Source organism: Uranotaenia lowii, chromosome 2 (assembly GCF_029784155.1).
Source record: "Uranotaenia lowii strain MFRU-FL chromosome 2, ASM2978415v1, whole genome shotgun sequence".
Classification (NCBI taxonomy): domain Eukaryota; kingdom Metazoa; phylum Arthropoda; class Insecta; order Diptera; family Culicidae; genus Uranotaenia; species Uranotaenia lowii.
This window is the reverse complement of record NC_073692.1, coordinates 434,481,740-434,506,494: the sequence shown is the minus strand read 5'-3', so window position 1 is coordinate 434,506,494 and position 24,755 is coordinate 434,481,740. Positions and strand designations below refer to the sequence as shown.

The 24,755-nt window shown below is 35.7% G+C and overlaps 1 protein-coding gene across 2 annotated transcripts; it reads left to right on the top strand.

Annotated features, from left to right (window-relative positions):
- The first annotated feature begins 6,704 nt into the window (after window positions 1-6,704).
- On the top strand, window positions 6,705-7,744 carry LOC129741419 (uncharacterized). Of its 2 annotated transcripts, XM_055733143.1 has the most exons (4): window positions 6,705-6,816; window positions 6,881-7,112; window positions 7,182-7,345; window positions 7,410-7,744. In XM_055733143.1, exons 2-4 carry the CDS (start codon window positions 7,069-7,071, stop codon window positions 7,739-7,741), a joined length of 540 nt encoding a protein of 179 aa, XP_055589118.1. In that variant the 5' UTR covers window positions 6,705-6,816; window positions 6,881-7,068; the 3' UTR covers window positions 7,742-7,744. The 2 variants fall into 2 exon arrangements, with proteins under 2 accessions (XP_055589118.1, XP_055589119.1); XM_055733144.1 differs by having other exon boundaries at window positions 6,730-7,112.
- The last annotated feature ends 17,011 nt before the right edge of the window (window positions 7,745-24,755 follow it).

Sequence of the window (24,755 nt, the reverse complement as noted above, 5' to 3'; positions counted from 1 at the left end):
AGTTGAAGACCTTCCAACAGTGCGGGACAATCAGTTCTGGATGTAAGCAAATCAGCCACGACAGAGGCTCGTGCGGCGGTCCAGCGGGCTTGCAGCGTGTCGATGTCGATTAAACGACAGCGGCTCTCGTAGCTGGGAAGTCGGAACGGGTCTTGCCAGCTCAGGTGACGAAGGGCGAATCTCATAAAGCGCCGTTGGATAGCCTCAATACGCTCAGAGCCGTTTTGGTAATAAGGGCACCAGATAGCAGAGGCGTATTCGAGGATCGAACGAACCAAACTGCAATAAAGACTCTTCAAGCAGTAAATATCTTTGAAGTCTTTCGCCATGCGAAACAATAGACCTAGGCTTCTAGAAGCTTTATCGACGATGTAATTGGTGTGAATCTTGAAATCCATCCGTCTGTCAAGAATGACACCAAGATCTTTCACGTGCTCAACTCGAGCAATAGCCTCGCCGCCGAGAAAATACGCTGCATTTGATGGAAGCCGCTTACGGGAAAAAGAAATTGCTGCGCATTTACTACGATTCAAAGGCAATTGACATCGCACCAGGAGGCGAAGAGGTTGAACTGGTCCTGCAGGAACTTGGCATCGTCAGGGCCGGAGATGGGATGAAACAACTTCAGGTCGTCTGCGTAAGCTAATTTTGGTCCATCGAGGAGTAACAGCACGTCATTGAAATAAATCAAGAACAGTATTGGTCCTAAATGGCTCCCTTGAGGCACTCCAGAGGTGGCGAAAAACTGGTTGGAGAAGGATTCTCCCGTTCGGACAGTAAGTTTCCGACCTACCAGGTAGCTGCGAAACCATTCCAGTAGAGACCCACAAAAACCAATGCGATCGAGTTTGGCGATAGCAATTTCATGGTTCACTTTGTCGAACGCGGCTGACAGGTCGGTGTAGATGACGTCTGTTTGGAATCCTGAAGCAAAACTGTCTTGCACCTTAGACGTAAACGCCAGCAGGTTTGTGGTCGTAGAGCGCTTAGGCATAAAGCCATGTTGATCATTAGAAAAATATGGTTTGCAGTACGAGAAGATAGGGTCTAAAACAACCAGCTCAAATAACTTGGCAATAGCGCATAAGGCAGAAATACCGCGGTAGTTGTTGACATCCCTCCTGTCGCCTTTCTTGTAGACCGGAAACATGTAGGCTTCTTTCCATATAAAGGGGAACGTAGACGTGTTGAGCGATGCTTGGAAGATTCGTTTTATAGGTGTTAGCATATGCAGCGCTTCAAAAAAGTGGCTGGTATACCGTCCGGTCCTGCAGAATAGCTATGTTTCAGCTTCACGGAAGCCTTCAAGATGGTATCTTCGTCGACTGCAAAATTATCAAATGAAGTGCTCAAATGAGGGACGTTGCTTGTTGCACTATTTAACTGCTCCGAGGATATTGAGCCAGAGTCGAAAATACTACGGAATTTCTGTACAAAGACATCACAGATTTCACGGTCCGAATTCGCCGACGTATCTTCCAGGAACATGTGTGATGGTAAGCCGGATTCCTTCCGTTGATCCTTGATGTACTGCCATTTTTGTCATTTTTGTCATTTTTGTCATTTTTGTCATTTTTGTCATTTTTGTCATTTTTGTCATTTTTGTCATTTTTGTCATTTTTGTCATTTTTGTCATTTTTGTCATTTTTGTCATTTTTTGTCATTTTTGTCATTTTTGTCATTTTTGTCATTTTTGTCATTTTTGTCATTTTTGTCATTTTTGTCATTTTTGTCATTTTTGTCATTTTGTCATTTTTGTCATTTTTGTCATTTTTGTCATTTTTGTCATTTTTGTCATTTTGTCATTTTGTCATTTTTGTCATTTTTGTCATTTTTGTCATTTTGTCATTTTTGTCATTTTTGTCATTTTTGTCATTTTTGTCATTTTTGTCATTTTGTCATTTTTTGTCATTTTGTCATTTTTGTCATTTTTTGTCATTTTGTCATTTTTGTCATTTTTGTCATTTTTGTCATTTTTGTCATTTTTGTCATTTTTGTCATTTTTGTCATTTTTGTCATTTTGTCATTTTTGTCATTTTGTCATTTTGTCATTTTTGTCATTTTTGTCATTTTGTCATTTTTGTCATTTTTGTCATTTTTGTCATTTTTGTCATTTTTGTCATTTTTGTCATTTTGTCATTTTTGTCATTTTGTCATTTTTGTCATTTTTGTCATTTTTGTCATTTTTGTCATTTTTGTCATTTTTGTCATTTTTGTCATTTTGTCATTTTTGTCATTTTTGTCATTTTTGTCATTTTTGTCATTTTTGTCATTTTTGTCATTTTTGTCATTTTTGTCATTTTTGTCATTTTGTCATTTTTGTCATTTTTGTCATTTTTGTCATTTTTGTCATTTTTGTCATTTTTGTCATTTTTGTCATTTTTGTCATTTTGTCATTTTTGTCATTTTTGTCATTTTTGTCATTTTTGTCATTTTTGTCATTTTTGTCATTTTTGTCATTTTTGTCATTTTTTGTCATTTTTGTCATTTTTGTCATTTTGTCATTTTTGTCATTTTTGTCATTTTTGTCATTTTTGTCATTTTGTCATTTTGTCATTTTTGTCATTTTTGTCATTTTTGTCATTTTTGTCATTTTTGTCATTTTTGTCATTTTTGTCATTTTTGTCATTTTTGTCATTTTTGTCATTTTGTCATTTTTGTCATTTTTGTCATTTTTATCATTTTTGTCATTTTTGTCATTTTTTGTCATTTTTGTCATTTTTGTCATTTTTGTCATTTTGTCATTTTTGTCATTTTTGTCATTTTTGTCATTTTTGTCATTTTTGTCATTTTTGTCATTTTTGTCATTTTTGTCATTTTTGTCATTTTTGTCATTTTTGTCATTTTTGTCATTTTTGTCATTTTTGTCATTTTTGTCATTTTTGTCATTTTTGTCCATTTTTGTCATTTTTGTCATTTTTGTCATTTTTGTCATTTTTGTCAGTTTTGTCATTTTTGTCATTTTTGTCATTTTTGTCATTTTTGTCATTTGTTTTGTCATTTTTGTCATTTTTGTCATTTTTGTCATTTTGTCATTTTTGTCATTTTTGTCATTTTTGTCATTTTTGTCATTTTTGTCATTTTTGTCATTTTTGTCATTTTTGTCATTTTTGTCATTTTTGTCATTTTTGTCATTTTTGTCATTTTTGTCATTTTTGTCATTTTTGTCATTTTTGTCATTTTGTCATTTTTTGTCATTTTTGTCATTTTTGTCATTTTTGTCATTTTTGTCATTTTTGTCATTTGTCATTTTGTCATTTTTGTCATTTTTGTCATTTTTGTCATTTTTGTCATTTTTGTCATTTTTGTCATTTTTGTCATTTTTGTCATTTTTGTCATTTTTGTCATTTTTGTCATTTTTGTCATTTAGTTCAGAATGAAAAAGATGTTGCCGCTTGCCAGTCGCAGGTTGCCGAACTCCACACAAAATGATTGAAATTGTTCTTCATTTCAATCTCAAAGGAAACTTGAATATAGAACCTTGGTTTTAAATTTGTTACAACCAACTATTGAGAGAAGTTAACGATCGGCAATGGAATAAAATGTAACAACACATCATATCAACTGATAACGATCAGAATCAGAATAATCGAGAAAAGCTTGATTAATACGAAATTTCGCTCATCTGCATTCTTGCAAAATTTACTCCGAACATTTCGTTATAAACAATAAATATAAAACATGTTTTTTTTAATGTTAGATTGTTATAAAACGCTTTCGCCTTATTCCTTGCACAGTCTTTAGTAAGCAGTTGTGAAAAGTGAAACTTATTCAAAAGTATCTAGTGACAAGTTGTTTCGGAAATGATCACATCAAAGATTGTTTTCCTTATTTGTTTTTGTCTTGGGCTGTAAGTTACCTTAGTTACCGTTATTGTATTAATACTTCTTGTAGTGTTTTCCATGTTTAAAAAGTGACCTCAGCCAACCCCATTGCAATTGATGAGGAGAAAATCGGAGAATGGGTGACCATCTAAAAATATAATAAAGTAGTTCAACAATTTTGCATCCAGGCGTCCGGTTCCGACGCCGGCTATCGGAAATATCATGCCTCGCTCGAGGATCTCACCCCGTGCTTGGAGAAAAAGTTCAATTCAGCTGAAATGTCATTGGATTCCGACACCCCCGTGAGCGAACTGATGGAACCGTACGTGAAACTTCAATGTTCTTATTGACCTGACATTATCTACTGCAATTAAATTTCTATTTTATTTAGACTCTGCCCAGCATTGAATTCAAGTCGTGTATGTTTGGATGGCATTATTGAGGGATTGTCAATGTGCTTTGTCGGAGATGAAGCTGAAATAGCTAAACGAGCAATGAACGAAATGGTAGACAGTTTGTACAATCTTGTCTGTGGTGATGAACCCATAATTGATGGTAATATAATTCTCGAAAAAACAAACTATAAAAATACAATGCTGTTTTGTTATCAATATTTTAGAAATTTTAAAACCAAATTTCGTACCATTCGTCTGCGTAAGCTAATTTTGGTCCATCGAGGAGTAACAGCACGTCATTGAAATAAATCAAGAACAGTATTGGTCCTAAATGGCTCCCTTGAGGCACTCCAGAGGTGGCGAAAAACTGGTTGGAGAAGGATTCTCCCGTTCGGACAGTAAGTTTCCGACCTACCAGGTAGCTGCGAAACCATTCCAGTAGAGACCCACAAAAACCAATGCGATCGAGTTTGGCGATAGCAATTTCATGGTTCACTTTGTCGAACGCGGCTGACAGGTCGGTGTAGATGACGTCTGTTTGGAATCCTGAAGCAAAACTGTCTTGCACCTTAGACGTAAACGCCAGCAGGTTTGTGGTCGTAGAGCGCTTAGGCATAAAGCCATGTTGATCATTAGAAAAATATGGTTTGCAGTACGAGAAGATAGGGTCTAAAACAACCAGCTCAAATAACTTGGCAATAGCGCATAAGGCAGAAATACCGCGGTAGTTGTTGACATCCCTCCTGTCGCCTTTCTTGTAGACCGGAAACATGTAGGCTTCTTTCCATATAAAGGGGAACGTAGACGTGTTGAGCGATGCTTGGAAGATTCGTTTTATAGGTGTTAGCATATGCAGCGCTTCAAAAAAGTGGCTGGTATACCGTCCGGTCCTGCAGAATAGCTATGTTTCAGCTTCACGGAAGCCTTCAAGATGGTATCTTCGTCGACTGCAAAATTATCAAATGAAGTGCTCAAATGAGGGACGTTGCTTGTTGCACTATTTAACTGCTCCGAGGATATTGAGCCAGAGTCGAAAATACTACGGAATTTCTGTGCAAAGACATCACAGATTTCACGGTCCGAATTCGCCGACGTATCTTCCAGGAACATGTGTGATGGTAAGCCGGATTCCTTCCGTTGATCCTTGATGTACTGCCATTTTTGTCATTTTTGTCATTTTTGTCATTTTTGTCATTTTTGTCATTTTTGTCATTTTTGTCATTTTTGTCATTTTTGTCATTTTTGTCATTTTTGTCATTTTTGTCATTTTTGTCATTTTTGTCATTTTTGTCATTTTTGTCATTTTTGTCATTTTTGTCATTTTTGTCATTTTTGTCATTTTTGTCATTTTTGTCATTTTTGTCATTTTTGTCATTTTTGTCATTTTCTGTCATTTTTGTCATTTTTGTCATTTTTGTCATTTTTGTCATTTTTGTCATTTTTGTCATTTTTGTCATTTTTGTCATTTTTGTCATTTTTGTCATTTTTGTCATTTTTGTCATTTTTGTCATTTTTGTCATTTTTGTCATTTTTGTCATTTTTGTAATTTTTGTAATTTTTGTCATTTTTGTCATTTTTGTCATTTTTGTCATTTTTGTCATTTTTGTCATTTTTGTCATTTTTGTAATTTTTGTAATTTTTGTCATTTTTGTCATTTTTGTCATTTTTGTCATTTTTGTCATTTTTGTCATTTTTGTCATTTTTGTCATTTTTGTCATTTTTGTCATTTTTGTCATTTTTGTCATTTTTGTCATTTTTGTCATTTTTGTCATTTTTGTCATTTTTGTCATTTTTGTCATTTTTGTCATTTTTGTCATTTTTGTCATTTTTGTCATTTTTGTCATTTTTGTCATTTTTGTCATTTTTGTCATTTTTGTCATTTTTGTCATTTTTGTCATTTTTGTCATTTTTGTCATTTTTGTCATTTTTGTCATTTTTGTCATTTTTGTCATTTTTGTCATTTTTGTCATTTTTGTCATTTTTGTCATTTTTGTCATTTTTGTCATTTTTGTCATTTTTGTCATTTTTGTCATTTTTGTCATTTTTGTCATTTTTGTCATTTTTGTCATTTTTGTCATTTTTGTCATTTTTGTCATTTTTGTCATTTTTGTCATTTAGTTCAGAATGAAAAAGATGTTGCCGCTTGCCAGTCGCAGGTTGCCGAACTCCACACAAAATGATTGAAATTGTTCTTCATTTCAATCTCAAAGGAAACTTGAATATAGAACCTTGGTTTTAAATTTGTTACAACCAACTATTGAGAGAAGTTAACGATCGGCAATGGAATAAAATGTAACAACACATCATATCAACTGATAACGATCAGAATCAGAATAATCGAGAAAAGCTTGATTAATACGAAATTTCGCTCATCTGCATTCTTGCAAAATTTACTCCGAACATTTCGTTATAAACAATAAATATAAAACATGTTTTTTTTAATGTTAGATTGTTATAAAACGCTTTCGCCTTATTCCCTTGCACAGTCTTTAGTAAGCAGTTGTGAAAAGTGAAACTTATTCAAAGTATCTAGTGAAAAGTTGTTTCGGAAATGATCACATCAAAGATTGTTTTCTTATTTGTTTTTGTCTTGGGCTGTAAGTTACCTTAGTTACCGTTATTGTATTAATACTTCTTGTAGTGTTTTCCATGTTTAAAAAGTGACCTCAGCCAACCCCATTGCAATTGATGAGGAGAAAATCGGAGAATGGGTGACCATCTAAAAATATAATAAAGTAGTTCAACAATTTTGCATCCAGGCGTCCGGTTCCGACGCCGGCTATCGGAAATATCATGCCTCGCTCGAGGATCTCACCCCGTGCTTGGAGAAAAAGTTCAATTCAGCTGAAATGTCATTGGATTCCGACACCCCCGTGAGCGAACTGATGGAACCGTACGTGAAACTTCAATGTTCTTATTGACCTGACATTATCTACTGCAATTAAATTTCTATTTTATTTAGACTCTGCCCAGCATTGAATTCAAGTCGTGTATGTTTGGATGGCATTATTGAGGGATTGTCAATGTGCTTCGTCGGAGATGAAGCTGAAATAGCTAAACGAGCAATGAACGAAATGGTAGACAGTTTGTACAATCTTGTCTGTGGTGATGAACCCATAATTGATGGTAATATAATACTCGAAAAAAATATACATAAAAATACCATGCTGATTTTTCATCAATATTTTAGAAATTTTAAAACCGAATTTCGTGCCATGCGTCAAAACAGTGTGGAGTGTATACGATAACTGCAGTGTTTCCAGTTCAAAAGCAGTTTCTGGCAATGAATGCCATAAGCACGAAATTGAACGAGAATGTCTGCGCAACAATATTGGTGACTGTGGATCTCCAGGTGCCCATAGAATAGTGGACGCTTTCATGGATCCTTACATGAAACACGTCTTTGAATGCGACTTCAGTGAGCGCTGGGAAAATACTTCTACGGATAATGCAAGCGAAGTAAATGACGAGAATGAAGCAAACATCACTGATGCTTGGTTGCATTCAAATAGTGCATTATGAAAGTGTAGTAGAAACGTCATGCTTTTAATATTTATTATTTGTGTGACATGATTATTCGGAAAAAGATCATATAATTTCTATTCGCTGAAATAAAAGATAAAGATGCTTTAAACACGTATTTAAGACTATTTTAATACTTTTATCTCATGTTTAGGCAGAGTTGCGTGGGGTAACACTGAACAAGGAGTAATTCCGAACAAACGTCTAGAGCGTCGGTGTGGTCATAGCTATTAGCTGCCACCTGTGTCTCGGTTGATCCAGCAAATACAGCGTAAACATGTCCAGGGCTACCAAATTGTTCAAGTAGTATCTGTTAAAGCACAGATGAACAGATGTACAAGCTCGAACAAAAAATATTCAGAAACTTGTGTAAAATTTCCAGTGTTCTATTTTGAAGAAGTCGTTAAAAAGTGACGAAAAACATCTATTGCTTGATTTGTAACTTTTGAACGGCACAATAGATGGCACTGTATCTAGATAGCATTTTTGAAAGTAAGAATTTTTAGAGAGGGTGAAATGGTATTTGAACTCATTAATAAATAAATTTAAATACAATTAGATGAATTGCTCTTTATAATTATATGAGTTTCGAATAAATTTCAGTTGAGAAAATTAGCATCATCATAATGTTGTCACTAGAGAGCCTGACGAAATGACAGATGTACAAGCTTGAATTATAAAATTCCAGAAACGTATGCAAAATTTTAAATGCTATCATTTAAACAAGCTGAATCAACTTTAAAAGTACCTGATTCTTGGAAGAGCGCAGTTATATATGATCTCAAAAATCAATAAACTGACATCGTAGAACAATTGACATTTTCAATATATTCACAACAAGGTAAATTCATCTGATTTATTTTACCTTAATTTTTTTAACTAAAGAGACTAACCATCAACTTCGAACAAGACAGACGAACCAGTTTTTATTCAGTTGAGTTTAAAATAACAATCCAACAAAGAAATACAGATGCCAGGCTACTCTGAGCGGGCATTTTCCTGCATCATATCTGTTTGTATTAAGTGCTTCATGCTCGTTTGAAGCAATTCGGAAAACAGCTTTAAGCGTAATATTTTGATAACGCAATTCATAAATGTGTAATGGTCAACATCAATTTGCTTGAAACGACCTATTTATAATTGATTCTTGATAATTCATTTTCTTCTTGACAGTTCTCTCTGGTGTCCTTGGAGACATCTGGTGGCTCAACCAAAAGACATAAAATTGATTAAAAACGGTCATCGGAACTTTACACACTTTTCAAGTCTTAGCTTGTACATCAGTTCATCAGTGGCTAAAGTAAAAAAAATCTGAATTATTGGCTAGTAAAAATTAGCACCTATCTTACTTACCCAGCAAAATTTTAAGCCACTCGTTCTTTTAAGCCAGCTTTACACACTCTCATAACCGACTTCCATCTGATTTATTGACATTTTTCACAAAATTTCATGCACTTTCTTCCAAAATGCAAAAGGACCGAACAACCAATCAGTAGAACTGTTGTGCAGCGATCTTTTATATGCACAGCAAATTAGCGCAAGGCAAAAGGTCATTAAAACAAATTGCCCTAATAAAAGAGAAAGTCATTAAACGTATTAAATTAAAATCATTTTGTTTAAGTTAGTTAATGGGTAAATGAATCCATGTTTTGGTTAATCATAGAATACATTTTTTACAATAGTTTGAAGACTTGAACTAAATTTTGTTCATAATGGTTCATACGACCTAATCAAAACAAACTCTAGTTTTTGACGTAGAATTACGTCTTACGGCAACACTATAGGGGGGCAAATTGAAATTTGCGAACAGATCTCGCGTCACGAAAACTTTCCATCTCACAGACATCCTATCTAAAGGATTATGACGTCATCACCAACGCCTGCTTTGATGGGTTTTGTTTTTCCCTACCTACGAAAGGTATAAAACAAAGGGCCCGTCGGTCGACTCGGTTTCTTTCTCTGTTTGCCGTCAAGCTGAACAGACCGTTGCTGCGCTTCGATCTGAGTGTGGACCCCACCAGTGGTAATCCGACTCAGATATCGATTTGCAGTAGTTCAGTGGCAACCGTGGACCAGTGAGCAACGATGACGGTGAGCAGCGATGACGGCCACCACACCAGCGTAGTCAGCCAGCGGCGGAGGCGTTCAGTGGCGGAGGACTCCAGTGGCAGTGGCAGGGATCCTACAGGTCATCGCAAGTGGCGTTGCATGGTCACATGTCGATGGTTGGATTTCGTCACATGGTCGGATTATGTTGCATGGTCGGATTATGTTGCATGGTCGATTATGTCACATAGTCCGATTATGTTGCATGGTTAGATTTCGTCACATGGTCGATTTAGATTGCATGGTCGGATTGTGTCACATGGTCCGATTATGTTGCGTGATCGATTTATGTCACATGGTCGATAATGTTGCGTGGTCGGATTATGTCACATGGTCCGATTATGTTGCATGGTCGGATTATGTCACATGGTCTGATTATGTTGCATGATCAATTATGCTGCATGGTTGGATTATGTTGCATGGTCGGATTATGTCACATTGTCCATTTATGTTGCATGGGCGATTATGTCACATGGTCCGATTACGTTGCATGATCGATTTATGTCACATGGTCGATAATGTTGCATGGTCAGATTATGCCACAGGGTCCATTTAAGTTGCATGGGCGATTATGTCACATAGTCCGATTATGTTGCATGATCGGATTATGTCTCATGGTCGGATTATGTCACATGGTCCGATTATGTTGCATGATCGATTTATGTCACATGGTCGATAATGTTGCATGAGCGATTATGTCACATGGTCCGATTATGTCGCATGGTTTAATTTTGTCACATGGTCCGATTATGTTGCATGGTCGATTATGTCACATGGTACGATTATGTTGCATGGTTAGAATTCGTCACATGGTCGGATTTTGTAGCATGGTCGGATTATGTTACATGGTCAAATTATGTCACATGGTCCGATTATGTTGCATAGATAGATTTTGTTACATGGTCGGGTTATGTTGCATGGTAGGATTATGTTGCATGATTCGATTATGTTGCATGATTGATTTATGTCACGTGGTTGATAATGTTGCATGATCAGATTTTGTCACAGGGGCTATTTATGTTGCATGATCGGATTATGTCTCATGGTCGGATTATGTTGCATGATCGGATTATGTCACATGGTCCGATAGTGTTGCATGATTCGATTATGTTGCATGATCGATTTATGTCACATGATCGATAATGTTGCATGGTCGGATTATGGCACAGGGTCCTTTTATGTTGCATGATCGATTATGTCACATAGTTCGATGATGTTGCATGATCGGATTATGTCTCATGGTCGGATTATGTTGCATGATCGGATTATGTCACATGGTCCGATTATTTTGCATGATCGATTTATGTCACATGGTCGATAATGTTGCATGGGCGATTATGTCACATGGTCTGATTCTGTTGCATAGTTTAATTTTGTCACATGGTCGGATTATGTCACATGGTCCGATTATGTTGCATGGTCGGATTATGTCACATGGTCGATTATGTCACATGGTCCCATTATGTTGCATGGTTGGATTTCGTCACATGGTCGGATTATGTTGCATGGTCGGATTATGTCACATGGTCTATTTCTGTTGCATGGGCAATTATGTCACATGGTCTGATTATGTTGCATGATCCGATTATGTTGCATGGTTAGATTTTGTCACATGGTCAGATAATGTTGCATGGTCGGATTATGTTACATGGTCCGATTTTGCTGAATGATCAGATTATATCAAATGGTCCGATTTTGTCGCATGGTCGGATTATGTTGCATGATCAGATTCTGTCACATGGTCCGATTATGTTGCATGGTCCGATTATGTTGCATGGTCGGATTATGTTGCATGATTCGATTATGTCACATGGTCGATTTTGTTGCATGATGAATTATGTCACATGGTCGATTATGTTCATGGTCGGATTATTTCACATGGTCGATAATGTTGCATGGTTGGATTATGTCACATGGTCCGATTTTGTTACATAATCGGGTTATGTCACATGGTCTGGTTATCTTGCATGATCCGATTATGTCACATGGTCCGATTATGTCACATGGTCGGATTATGTCACATATTTGTTGCATGGTCGATTATGTCACAGGATCGGATTATGTCACATGGTCCGATAATGTTGCATGATTCGATTATGTTGAATGGTTGGATTTTGTCACATGGTCGGATTATGTTGCATGATCGAGTTATGTAGCATGGTCGGATTTTGTCACATGGTCAAAATATGTTGCATGGTCGAAAATGTTGCATGATAAGATAATGTCACATCTTCGATTTAACTGCATGATCGGATATTGTCACATGGTTGATTATATTGCATAATCAGATTGTGCCACATGGTCGATTATGTTGCATGGTCGGATTATCTCAGATGGTCGATTTTATTGCATAGTTGAATTAGGTCACCTGGTCGAATTATGTTACATGATCTGATTATGTTGCATGATCCGATTATGTCACATGTACTGCATGCTCAGATTATTTCTGGCGATAGGTTTATGTCACATGGTTAAATTCTGTTAAATGATTGAAATTTGTCACGTCATATTGCCATTTTGACACTCATATGTTGGTCATTTCAAAAATGCACTATAAGCTCTGTTATTCTATACATTGACAAAAAACAATTGCGTAATTTTACGTTTAGCGGTCGTAGCCAAATTACTACCTCCCCCACTTTTTTATACGAGTAAAATGTAAAAATAGTGGATAAATTAAAATAAGTGAGCAAATTTAAGCGTGCAAAAAGGCAAATTGTTATGTAAAGAACATTTTTCGACCACGTGAAAAATTCAACACATAACCAGGGATGCCAATTTGATGTATTTTTTTATTTTCTTTGGAACCCTAGGCCACTGCTTGATTTACATAACATTTTGCTGTAGGATTATGAATTTTTCTAATAATGTGGATTCTAGTGTAGCATTACTGAAAACCTGGTTCTTTTTGCCCGGATTTTCAAAGAAAACAAAAAATGAGGAAATCCAGGTTTGGCGAATTTATTCACAATATTAACGAAATCGAAACCATAAGCTCCAGTAATTGAAAAAGTTTTTTTTGCGTCAAACAGCAAATACAAGGCTGGAACAAATATCAATTTCTTCTTCTCACCCCCCCCCCCCCCCCCCTTCCTTCGAAATTTACAAAAAACCCGAAGGGGAATAAATAAAGTTTGAAGGGAATAAATAAAGTTTGAATTATTTATAGATTTTGTGCAATTATACAGTATTCAATTTTGTTGTATACAAGCTTTCTTGCAATTTATATCAATTTATTTGTTTTTCGCTTTATTTTTCATTTTCTCCTCCTCGCGATGTTCCAACTCCGAGTGACAAAAGAAGAATTTGAAATTTGTTCTGGCCTTATTTTGGTATAATTAATTAGATATCAATGCCACTGAGGTGCTTCGAAAAAACAAAATTTAATATCCTAATGTTTCAATTTTTAAAATTTTATAAATTTTACCATGATTTTGGACGGAATTGCCCGGGTTTCATTTTGAACTCTAACGCACGGATTTCGCCAAGTTTTCGGGTAAAAATGCTCGGATTGACCCGGCCTGAATACTTTATGGAAAACTTAGTCTAGTGCCATTTTGGATTAGGTTGCTGTCTCAAATATATCTTGAAGTCCTCATAGATTTCAGATTCATTCCAGACGAAAATTTGAACCAAACTAATAATAGGAAGTTGAAGATAAGTTTGCATATAAAATCCTTAAAGCGGTTTTTCAAAATACACCTGGCACCCCTGTGAGGTGAAAAGGCAGTTCGTTTATCTACGTTGTATCCAGGTATCTTTCACTATAGATCGTACAGGAGAAATATCGCTTCATACTTTGATTATCGTTTATTCCAGATCTACTCGATATATTCAGGCTTGTCTATAAATCAAATAAAGGATTTGAGATAAAATTTAAAATTGAATTTCAAATTCAAACACACGATATCGACTTATTTTAGTTTTGACCCTAATTTTGTTCTCTGTGATTTTGCGGAAAAATAAAAATGAAGAAGGGAACCAGTCATTTATTGTTGGTAACTTTCCAGGATTTGAACCTTGAAAAAATAGCTATTGGTGTACAAAATTTATTATTTTTTTTCTTAATAACTCCACTCGGTACTTAGTCCTAACTCTTGAAATCAATTAAAACTTGAAATCTGTATAAGATTTTTAGTTAACAACTTTGAAATATTTGCTTGAGAGATATCCTAGCAAGATCGATCCATTTAAATGAAACGTTTTGGAGTATAAAATTGGGACAGAAATCAATTTTAATACATGAATACTAATGAAGCTTGTACCCCCTATATTTCGTGAAAATATTGCTTAGATTTTCTATGCATTTTAAATTAATTTCAAATACCAGGTGAGTGAGGTTAAGGAATTGTATAGACTTTTAATATAAAATAGGGACATTTTTTAGACTATTTTCATAATATTTCTTCAAAATGCAACTCCCGATGTAATTTGTACAAATTTCAGTGATCAGAACATTCAAAGTTTTTTTTTACAATTCTTATCAAGTATACACATAAACCATTATAACACACGAAAAGTACAGAATTGTTTTCAATCCTAAGCCAGTTCCACTTTTGGTCCCAATGACAAAGCCAACTGGACTGTGTGCAGTTGTTGATATGTTGATGCTCATTATTACACCCACACGATAAAACCAATGACGCTTTCTCTGATGCTGACTACGATGTGTGATGAGCTTAACCAGCAGAGCATTTGCGTGTAAATTTAAACGATTTTCAATTGCAAATTGATCCGCCATGAATCCCGCAGCAAAGGTAGGTAATTCGATTCAGCTCATTCGCCGAAAAGCAATTTTCCATCCATTCCGTGTAATGTCAACTTGATAAGTTAACTTATTAATTGCACTTTAATTATTGAGCGCCAAATGTTTGGTGCGACGATTGTGTGTCTGTGTGTCGCTCTGAGCTGAGTCGAGTGGCTTCGACTGAGGTTCAAATGTAAATTAACCCCTTTTCGAGCGGTTTTGTGGAATGGCAATTTTGGGGGCTGATGGCCATCGTTGGTTTTCTCCGAAATTAGTGTGACGCTAGAATTATCGAAAACTTTTTGGGTGGAAATTCACCTGAATGGATATTACAATTTTACGAAACCTATTTTGCTCAATGAACTTCAATTATGTTATGCTTTATACAATTTTTAATAAAAATTTTCGGGTTTATTTAGAAAAATTAAACCGAAAAACTGCAGCGAGATTCCCACTGCACCAGACCAGAGCTGCTGTGTAATTGAAAGACTTAAGTTCTACAGAATACCAAAACTGTTTACCCCATCATCGCCATCCTTTGCGTAAACTATTCTAAAACCAACCACCAAGAAAAGCGTTCGCTGGATAGGGAAGAAAGGGATGGCACGAAACCAAAATAATTCAAATAGTTTGGCAAATGGAAGAAAGTTGGAATCTTCCGGGAAGGGATGTTGATGATGAGGACGAAAAACTGTTGTAGCGGCGAGGTAGGTGTTGAAAGTTTTCCTCTCGAGAGTGTATTATGCTTTAATAGTTACCGGGAAGAGAGCAAAATCATGTTTCGGGTGTGCTTCCGGTGCTGTGGGACGGAGTTAGATGTTACACTATTAGAATGTCACCACTTTTCCAATTGGCCAACGGGATCTAACTTACTTGGAGAAGTTGAAAGGAATTGGAGGTAAAGGAAAAAGGAAAAATTGTTTGAGCTTTCCTCATGTGAGCCTCACTTTCCAATGTGAGGATTTTACGAAAAAATAATTAATGATTTTCAATACAATTGCATTTTATATGGAGATTTTACCCAAAAAGAGAATGAAAATAACTAGGTTAAAGTTTAAATTATGCGCCATTAGAAAAAAAAAATGTCGTTTCAAACAAATTACGCAAAGCAATTTGAAAACTTTCATTTTACCAACTAACTGAAAGTAAATAATTAGTTGCGAACTAAACAAAAATGGTTTTACTTTATGCTCAATGATAATGAAATACTTACTTTTCTTAACAAACGAAATATCATACTTCATCACATTATCATTGACTTTGTCGAAACTTTATCGATCTAAGTAGGTAGCGTCAAAAAAACTAGAACAGGAAAAATATTAACATTCTACAGAATTATAATCTTCCGCCCGAGTCCCGTGTTCTCCACACAAACGTCCACTGCATCCGCTTTTTAGGACTTGCTCGGGATCGGATCGGATCGGATCTGCACCGGACAGCTTATCCCCGAAAGCGGAAGCATGACAAACAAAGTGAGAAAAATGAATGTGCATATCGCAAGGAAAACGGCAAAGTGCAAAATCCTCCAGACGTGGGACAAATCTTTTGCCGGCATCATCGGACGGAAAGCTTCTTTCAACACTTTTCCTCGGTTTTCCTGGTGTGTGGTTGGCAAAGATTTTCTTCTTTTCTTCTTGGTGTGGATCTGAAGAGAGGGGGGGGGGGGTTATGGAAAAGAAAGGAGGAAGTGCGCTGTTTTGAGGTGCAAAAGCAATACACAACACACGTCACCGGCAGATGGATATGAAAAATGATTGCTGCCAGTGGCACTCAGTGTGCCATGAGTTCGGTTTTGTTGCTTGCTGGTGTATATACTTACTTGGGACCAATCCAAGAGCCCAGTGCACTGGAAAGATGGAAAGTACGATTGGCCGGACAGAGGCGTCCATAGGATTTTGTTTCTTGGTTGAGGTCCATGCTATAATAATCTCATTTTATTGTCAATTCGTCACCATAAAAGTCTTCTTCAAAGACTTTAAAACATTCAAGAGTAGCATTTTAAAGGAGTACTTAATGAGGGAAAACTAAAACCACGCCTCTGTCCCCGATTCCCCGACGTTCGATCTGGTGTGGCATGCGGTGCGGTGCGGTGATTCGCTGTCACCGTTTGACACTATGCAGTTAGTACCCAGTAGTTCTGCTGCTGCTGCTGCTAAGCGCCATCTTGTGGAGAATATGCTGCAGCAAAGCGGAAGTAGGTGTAGTCGCCAGCAAATACACGATTGATGGTAATGGTAGTCATAAGGTGTTAAGTGGTGTATCGAGAAATAAGCTACGAAACGTGGTGAGAGTGAGACCTGCAGGTGCGGTGAGAATCTTCTGGCGGCTAGCGTAGCCATTAGTATTACAGTTCTGTCGGATGAGTTGGGGAATGGGGGGATGAATTTTTTGATTTGCTCGGAAGAATTCCGAGAAACATTTTTCAAATGTCTCGAGCGCCATTCATTGTGCATCATGCGGTATCGCCAGAACTGTCGCAAGGTATTTGAGCTAGGGCGAGCGAGCGACACGTCTACGATCTAAGAAGACGAATGTATGAAGAGAGTAAATGGATTTGATGCAATTGATGAGCTGCTGGAGGTTGATTAATCTTTTGCTTATTTTCAAAAAGAAAAGTACAAATGGAAGAAAGCGCCATGTGTTGCAAACAGGAGGTAATAAATATCTTTCTTTGAGTGTGTCTTCATGCGACGAAAGATGCAAAAAGATGAACATCTCTTCTATTTCGATTGGTAAGAGCCATTTGATTATTCATAAATTCTATAACCAAGAGACCAACATACAAGGTTGCAAAATCTCATTAGATTGAGATTTTTTCGAGTGTGATTTTGCCATTTTGAATTTCAGTGTGATGTTAAATAATTTCATGGTAAGCATCACAAAAATAACTGCCTTGAATGTTGACGTTTTCTCAGCCCACGAACTACTTTTTTGAAGGCAGAGATATCAGATATGTCCGATGAAGGACGGATGTTTCTGATTGAGTACTTAGAGATAACATTCGCAGTTCCCTGAAAAAAAGTCAGAACTAAAACAAGTTTTCCAGTTCAGAAGAAACAGCACCTTTCACAACTTTTTAAAATTATAATAGTTAAACAATGTAATCGTTAATTGTGAATAAAAGTTTCCGTTTCGAAACATCTTTCTTAAGAAAATTTTATCATGAATATGATAATCATATTTCTGTCTTTGATGAATGAACATTTTACTGGATTAATAACAGGTATTTATGACCACGCTTAGCATTGAAAGACTTTATTCTGGTGTGATAAGTCTCGCATCAAATTCGGACGGTTAAATACATGCTACTTATAAAATTGTATTACCCACACTAATTTACTTTTAAATCTGTTAAATACTTTGATGCAAAAATTTTGATATGCCCAAGCTCAACATTCTTTAAAAAAAAACCCAATGACTTGCCAGAATAAACATTTCAAATTTCCTAGACTTTATGTCTAGGAATTATTAAAATCTGAATAGCTACATATTTGATTATATTGAATAATACCACATGAAGTATTGCAAAGACAACTAAGCTGGGAAACACCAAAATTCAGGATTGTTATTGTAAGAAACCAGTGTGTGGAGGGGGGGGGGGGGGGGGTGGTATGGGAATCAAATGTTAAAAATTTAGTATCTGGGAATCACCGAAAGTGTATTGTCAATTTTGTAGAATAAAGTTTAAAGATTTTGTTTATAGGATTTGAGTTATTTTTGGTAGATATGAAGAGTTTCAATATTAATAAAGAAAATTATTCCTTCCACACAAATTGAAAAGTTTGGATGCAGATAAAATTTAATGAAAATAAGAAAAAGATTATAAACAACGAAAAAACCATTCCAATTATAACGCATGCCATCCGGCTGGAATTGATCACATTTTAATACATTTTAAAGATTTTTTTTCTTCTAAAGATTGAAAGTCATTTTTTTTTACTACGCTGGCTTACAAATCTTTTTCAAATGTTATCTCGACTGACATGATGTCTGAAATTCCCTGTAGGAAATTTCTGAAGTAGAAAAAAACAAGACCGTTGCACCAAAAAGTAGGATATGATGATGGTTTTTCGGGTTAGAGATGATTTGTATAGAAGTTTAAAGAATCTAAATTTTTCTAGAAGAGCGCCTCCAAACAAAATGAACTTGAATTGGGGCACAAAACGATCAATTTTTACAGGATTTTCATAAAAATTTATTTACAAGCTCGGAAAAATTAAAGACGTGCAGATAAAGTTTAACATTTTTAACGATTTATTAATTTGAAAGTAAAACGAAGTTTATCGGGCCAGTTAGCAAGCCATTAAATATCAAGGTGATTCAAATATTTCTTTCTGCAGTTCGGAGTAAATGTCAAATCGCTTTTCTTCTAAGATACCTTCCTTACTACTCATTTCTTGATCTGAATCAAAGCAATCGAAAGATTCCTTTTAATTCAACCTCTGTAAATGAAAAGTTCATATACCGGTATTTCGATAGCAACTTATTACCTTCTTCAGTGTTGCTATCCAAATATCGATAAATGAACTTTTCATTTACCGTGGTTGAATTGAAAGGAATCTCTCGATTGCTTTGATTCAGTTGAATCATTCAACCAAGTAGGCTCACAACACAACAGAGCATTTTTTGATAAAATTATATGAACTTCTAGCATAGCATAGCATAGCATAGCATAGCATAGGGTGACTACACACATCTTGCATTGGCTGATACACGAGGTACAACTAATAATCAAACCCAACACAAGAGGCCAAAATAAGTACCTGGATTCAATACTTATTTCAAGTGTTGTTATTGAGAATCAGTGTGGTACCACAATGCACACCGTGGCAAGTCAATGTAATCATATAGGGATAGTCTGAACAGCAAAATGAACTTTTCAGGTGCAGAGAACTCATACGGAAGAGTTAATCGTTTTGATGGGAAATCCTACTTGACAGATAGGATTGATGAATAAAGAAATATAATGTTCACAAATTAACAAATGAAATAATTGGAAAGAGCTCACGAATGTTTTGTGATGCTGACAACCATGGGGGATGAAGGAACCTAATGCCACTTCAGATCTTTTTAATCGTTGATGTTGATAAAATAATATGAACTTCTTAGAAAAATTCACCGTAAGTGAATTGTTATTAAAAAATCCTGATTATTGTATTGAACGATTTTTGTGTACGTTAAAAAATGCCGTAGAAAATTGTGAAACCCAAGCGATAATTATTGTTTTGCTGTAGTGAAATGGCTAGTCTTGACTGTAAATTGATCATTTAAAACCTTGTTTGCCATTCTGTAGAGGTCTTACTGAAATCAGGATTCTTAAAGATTTGTTTCGAAGATTGCTTTTTGGTGATTATTGTGAATCTCAGTTCGGGGATTCACTCATACTGTATTTGTTTATGCCGAGTGTTGCACTAGTGTTGCACTGGTGCACCACTAGGTGCTGTCAAACTGTTTGTTTATTCGGACAGTGTTGCACTGGTTTTGACCTGGTGTTGCGCTGCCATCGGGCGGTGTTGCCCCGAAAATTTTGTCAGTGTTGCGAGAGAGCGTGTGAGTGAGCGAGGTAGCAATACACTGGCGACAATTTGTGTTTGTTTTTATCGGGTTCGGTGGAACACTCCACGAGTGGAGAAAACAAATACAGTATCAGACAAGTCTTTCACTCACAAGAATAGATCAGACTGACTTTGTTTTGTTTGTTTTGCTTAGTGATGTCAAGGTAACAAACGTTGCCATAAATATTGATATTATTTTATTTATCATCAGTGTTGTCGAATACAACTAATATTTTATTTTTTATTAAATTGGATTTATATTCTGCAGATTCTTGTATGTACATATAATGCTATGATAAGGCTACCATTAAGTATCCGGGCACTTTATTTCGGTGATAGATACGTTAGAGCTCGGATATGCAAAACTTTAGTAGCGTTATGTTGGTTATGGAAAGGACTTTCTTGTCTATTTTTGATAGATTTTTAAGTTAACGTGTGTTTGAGATATTTACGATACAAAAAGACATGGTGAAAATAATTTTGCACAAATTTGCTCCTTTTAGGCATTTTGCTCCTCGAAAATTCTTCATTGTTGACTTGAAAGCTCATGAACTGTTTTTTTTTCTGATTTTTTTTCGGACCAAATGGTTAAGAAGTATAAGGAGCCACTCTAGGATCCACACGAAGTTCAAACCAACCATCGAAGTGCAACCCTTGATCTTAAACATGGTAAAAAGTCTATGGTTGTTGGGGATAGCTGAATGCAGATTCCTTAAATAATGCAAAATATCCTTTTCCGGCAGGCTAAAAGTGTTGCCTGACTAGTAGACACCAAGTAAATAACTAATAGTGATGAGTTCCAAAGATCGCAATCTGTGCATCCGGTTTTTACGCAATATGACAGATGTGTTCTGATGGACAAAAAAAATTATGTTAAAACCGGATTTAAGAGATAAAATTCTTTGAGATGCCTACTCATGAAAAGGTTCCAGCCAGATTCCAATTGCTTTTTTCAGGTGAGTTTGTATAAAATAACATGATTTTGCAAAGGTTTCGCTTCTGTGGTAAAAAAAAAATCAATACATGACTGAAAAAAGTATGCAAGGATAAAAAAGAGATTTTATGAAAAAGTTAGAGTATTTCTTGAAATCATTGATACATGTTTTTTTTCATATTTTTACATTAAATGTCATATTAACACCTTCATTTCTTCCATAGAAAGTTTTTCGATCAAATGAATAGTTTTTAAAATACACACATATGTAACTGCCCAGATTCATAGCCTTACAGTCCTTCTCAGCTCTTTTCTTAATCGAGTCTTCTATTTACTGATTCTTGTTTTTCTCAAATAAAAAATCATACGGTCAAATTGAATTGTCGTCAGTGATGTCGCCGTCGCTGATGTCGACGAAAACACCGATTTGAGGATTCAGCGACAATGTTCTTCACAAAAGCCTTCCCAATCTCTCGTTTGGAGATCCGGAACAATCTGAAAACTTTCTTAGCAACAGCTTTCCCTAACTTTTTTTTTGTTGTCACCCTGTCTCTTTACGAGAGCTGGAATAATTCGTGGTAGTCTTCCCAACCAGAAGGCCAAATCAAAACAAACAATCAGCAGCAGTAGCCTAAAAAATCCGCGCTTTCCAAGCTAATTCCATCCTTTTCCACCGGAAAGCCAAATAAAAATGATGACATAAGCAGCAGCTGTCTTAAAAATCTGCGATACCTATTCCAATTCCGTCCTTTTCCACAGGAAAGCCAAATCAAAACAAACAATCTGCAGCAGCTGCCTGAAAATCGGCACTTCCTTAGCCAATTCCGTTTTTTTTTCACCAGAAGACCAAATCGAAGCAATCAATCAGCAGAAACAGTCTTCAAAATTTCCGCTTCCTAAACCAATTTCGTCTTTTTACCGGAAGACCAAATCAAAACAAACATTCAGCAGCAACAGTTTTAAAAAGCAATCAATGTCAGGTATCAAAGTTAGGAACAGTGGTCGGCCTAAGGGGTCGACCATATCAGCTTTTTATTTTTTTATGCGATATTGGCATAATTATACATCTGATTGTAATGAAAATTTCCGCATGGTAGTTTTAAGGGACGCTCTATTGCTTTCAGGTTTCAAATTTTGAGTCAGCGGTCGGCAAAAGGGGTCTGTTGACTGTTTTTGCGATATTGTCTTGATTCTGCATAGCATTGTAATGAAAATTGGCACATGTATCAGTCATTCACTGTTTTCGCAATATTGTCATGATTATGCATCGGATTGAAATGAAAGTCTGCAGATGGGGGTTATGATCTATGAACAATTGACTCCAGGTAGTAAGTTCCAGGTCATGGGTCGGCACAAGGGGTCGTCTATATTCTCGGTTTACTGTTTTCAAGTTACTTGCGTTATTATACATATAATTTGAATAGAATACATTGTACTAGGGAGTTTTGAGGGACGTAAATTGGTTTCAACAATCGAATTTTGGGCCATGGGACGGTAAAAGAGGATGTCCACTTTTTTTTTGTGTTTATTATAGAGATTTTCAACTTTTGTTGGTTCGTGTCTTTGAAAAATGATGAAAGTTTTTTACAATTCGTTAAACAAATATCTCTCTTTCAGGAAACATTATATTTTTTATTCTTCGACAGGATGTATCGAACGATCCATTTCTTGATGATGTATCAATTTGGTAGGTGCCTCTGGGTCCTTGAAACTCGGGACATTCGATAATTATATGTTCTACCGTGAGTCTTACTTCGCATACTTCGCATATCTTTGCTGATCCACCCGATATATAATGTCGATGAGTGCTTCTGGTGTGCCCCACCCGAAGCTTTGATAACAACACCTGTTCTTTTCTGTTCTCCCTGTCGTTCCATTTCCTGGGATCACATTTAATTTTGGCCAAATTCAGGTTCCTATTAGACCTCCATTCGGTCATCCATGAATCTCAAACTTTTGATTTCACCTAGTGATACATACCTTCCTTCGGTATTCCTACTTCGTATTGGTCTTCGTTGCGTGCAATGGCTGCTAACTTGTCCGCTTCGGTGTTGCCATGGATTCCAGAATGTCCGGGAATCCAACAAAACGTGAAGTTGTTTGCACATGTTTTTTGAATATGTTGTATCCAGGGGTGACGATTTCGTGGGTTTTCCATAGCATCTTATTATTAGATCCTTTATATTTTCGAGAAGCAAGGATACAGATCTGCACGTGACATAATTTTTTATCCGGACTTTGAGGAAGAAAGTGTGATTCCTCATACAAAATGAGTGAGATAAAAATTATCTTTGTCACTCAATAAAAAAAATTTACCTAGAAATAATTTAAATCTAAAATTGAATCATTTTAATAAACAGATAAATAAAACCTGATCAAATTTTTAACGGTTTTAATTCTATATTCAGTGGATGTAAAATTGTACACGTTGCAAAATTTAAGAGTATTTTTATTTCATTTTATTTTTAATTAATATCTAATTTAAGTGTGTAGGTCAAGCAGAAAAGTCGTGCATATAAATAAATATTACATGTTTCTGTCATAAAGTAGTGGTCGAATGATTTGAAGAGGAACGAAGTTCGTACAAGATCAGCTAGCTTAAAATAAAATCTAGGAAAAATCCGGTCCGGCCCAGTATTGCGAATTTCATTGAAAAAGCCTAGATTTTCCCCAGGTTTATTTCCATTCTCATTATCAAATCAAAATTGTGTTGTAAATTTTTTATATTATGCATCCAAAACAAAGCTTTTTGAGCAAGTTTCAAAGAAATAAACGTGATAGGTTTTTTGCAAGCCTAAAATACATTTTGAAATCTGCTGATAAATTTTCATGGGATTTTTTTTCCATTTGTTTTCTTCATTTTTGATGAGAAATTTCAAGATTATGACCAAATTTGCCCAGATATTGCTCGGACTTTTTTCGATAATTTTGAATTCAAATGCCCGAATCTTGCCATTTTTTGGATAAAAGCCCGGATTTAGATAAAAGGCCCGGATACGCACTGAAAAATTCTTGCAACCTTAGGTTAGCTAATGAATTTAAAGGGAATATTTTGATTTTGTGTACAATTTTAAGATATTTTAAGACCACGTCGTTATTGATTGACTAGCAACTCTTTTGAAATGGAAAGTAGCACAGAGTGTTGATATGCACGACAAAACAGACAAGAATTACAAAGAATTTCATTATAATCCACATAATGACAATTGAAGATTTCCATGAGTAGGGGTCTCATAATTTCTGAAATATTTATTGATTAATAAAAGAAATTAATTCAACTACTAGCTAAGTTTAACAAACTGGCTTACAGTTAAAACAAAAGTACTCTAAATTTGTAAAATCTATTTATAGCGTCAGAAAATGTCAACGATATTAGATTTATATTCCCCACAATGAGTTTCGTTTCTACAACATGCAAAAGTTCAAACAGGTGTAAAGGCACATCGATGTAGAAAAGAACCCCCCTAGAAGGTGTAAAACCGGGAATGTTAGTGTGGCAATTTGTGCCATTTGTACTGCCGCCCGGTGGCGTTTGAGTTATGGCCAGAGTTAGCTTTTATTGTCAACCAAATTGGTTAAAGGAAGGGAAAAGTTTTTAATTAAAATTTTTCACCTTGGGCATTATTTATGCTTTTCAGTGGGTGGATGAGAGCAGCTGTCTTGAAGCAATCG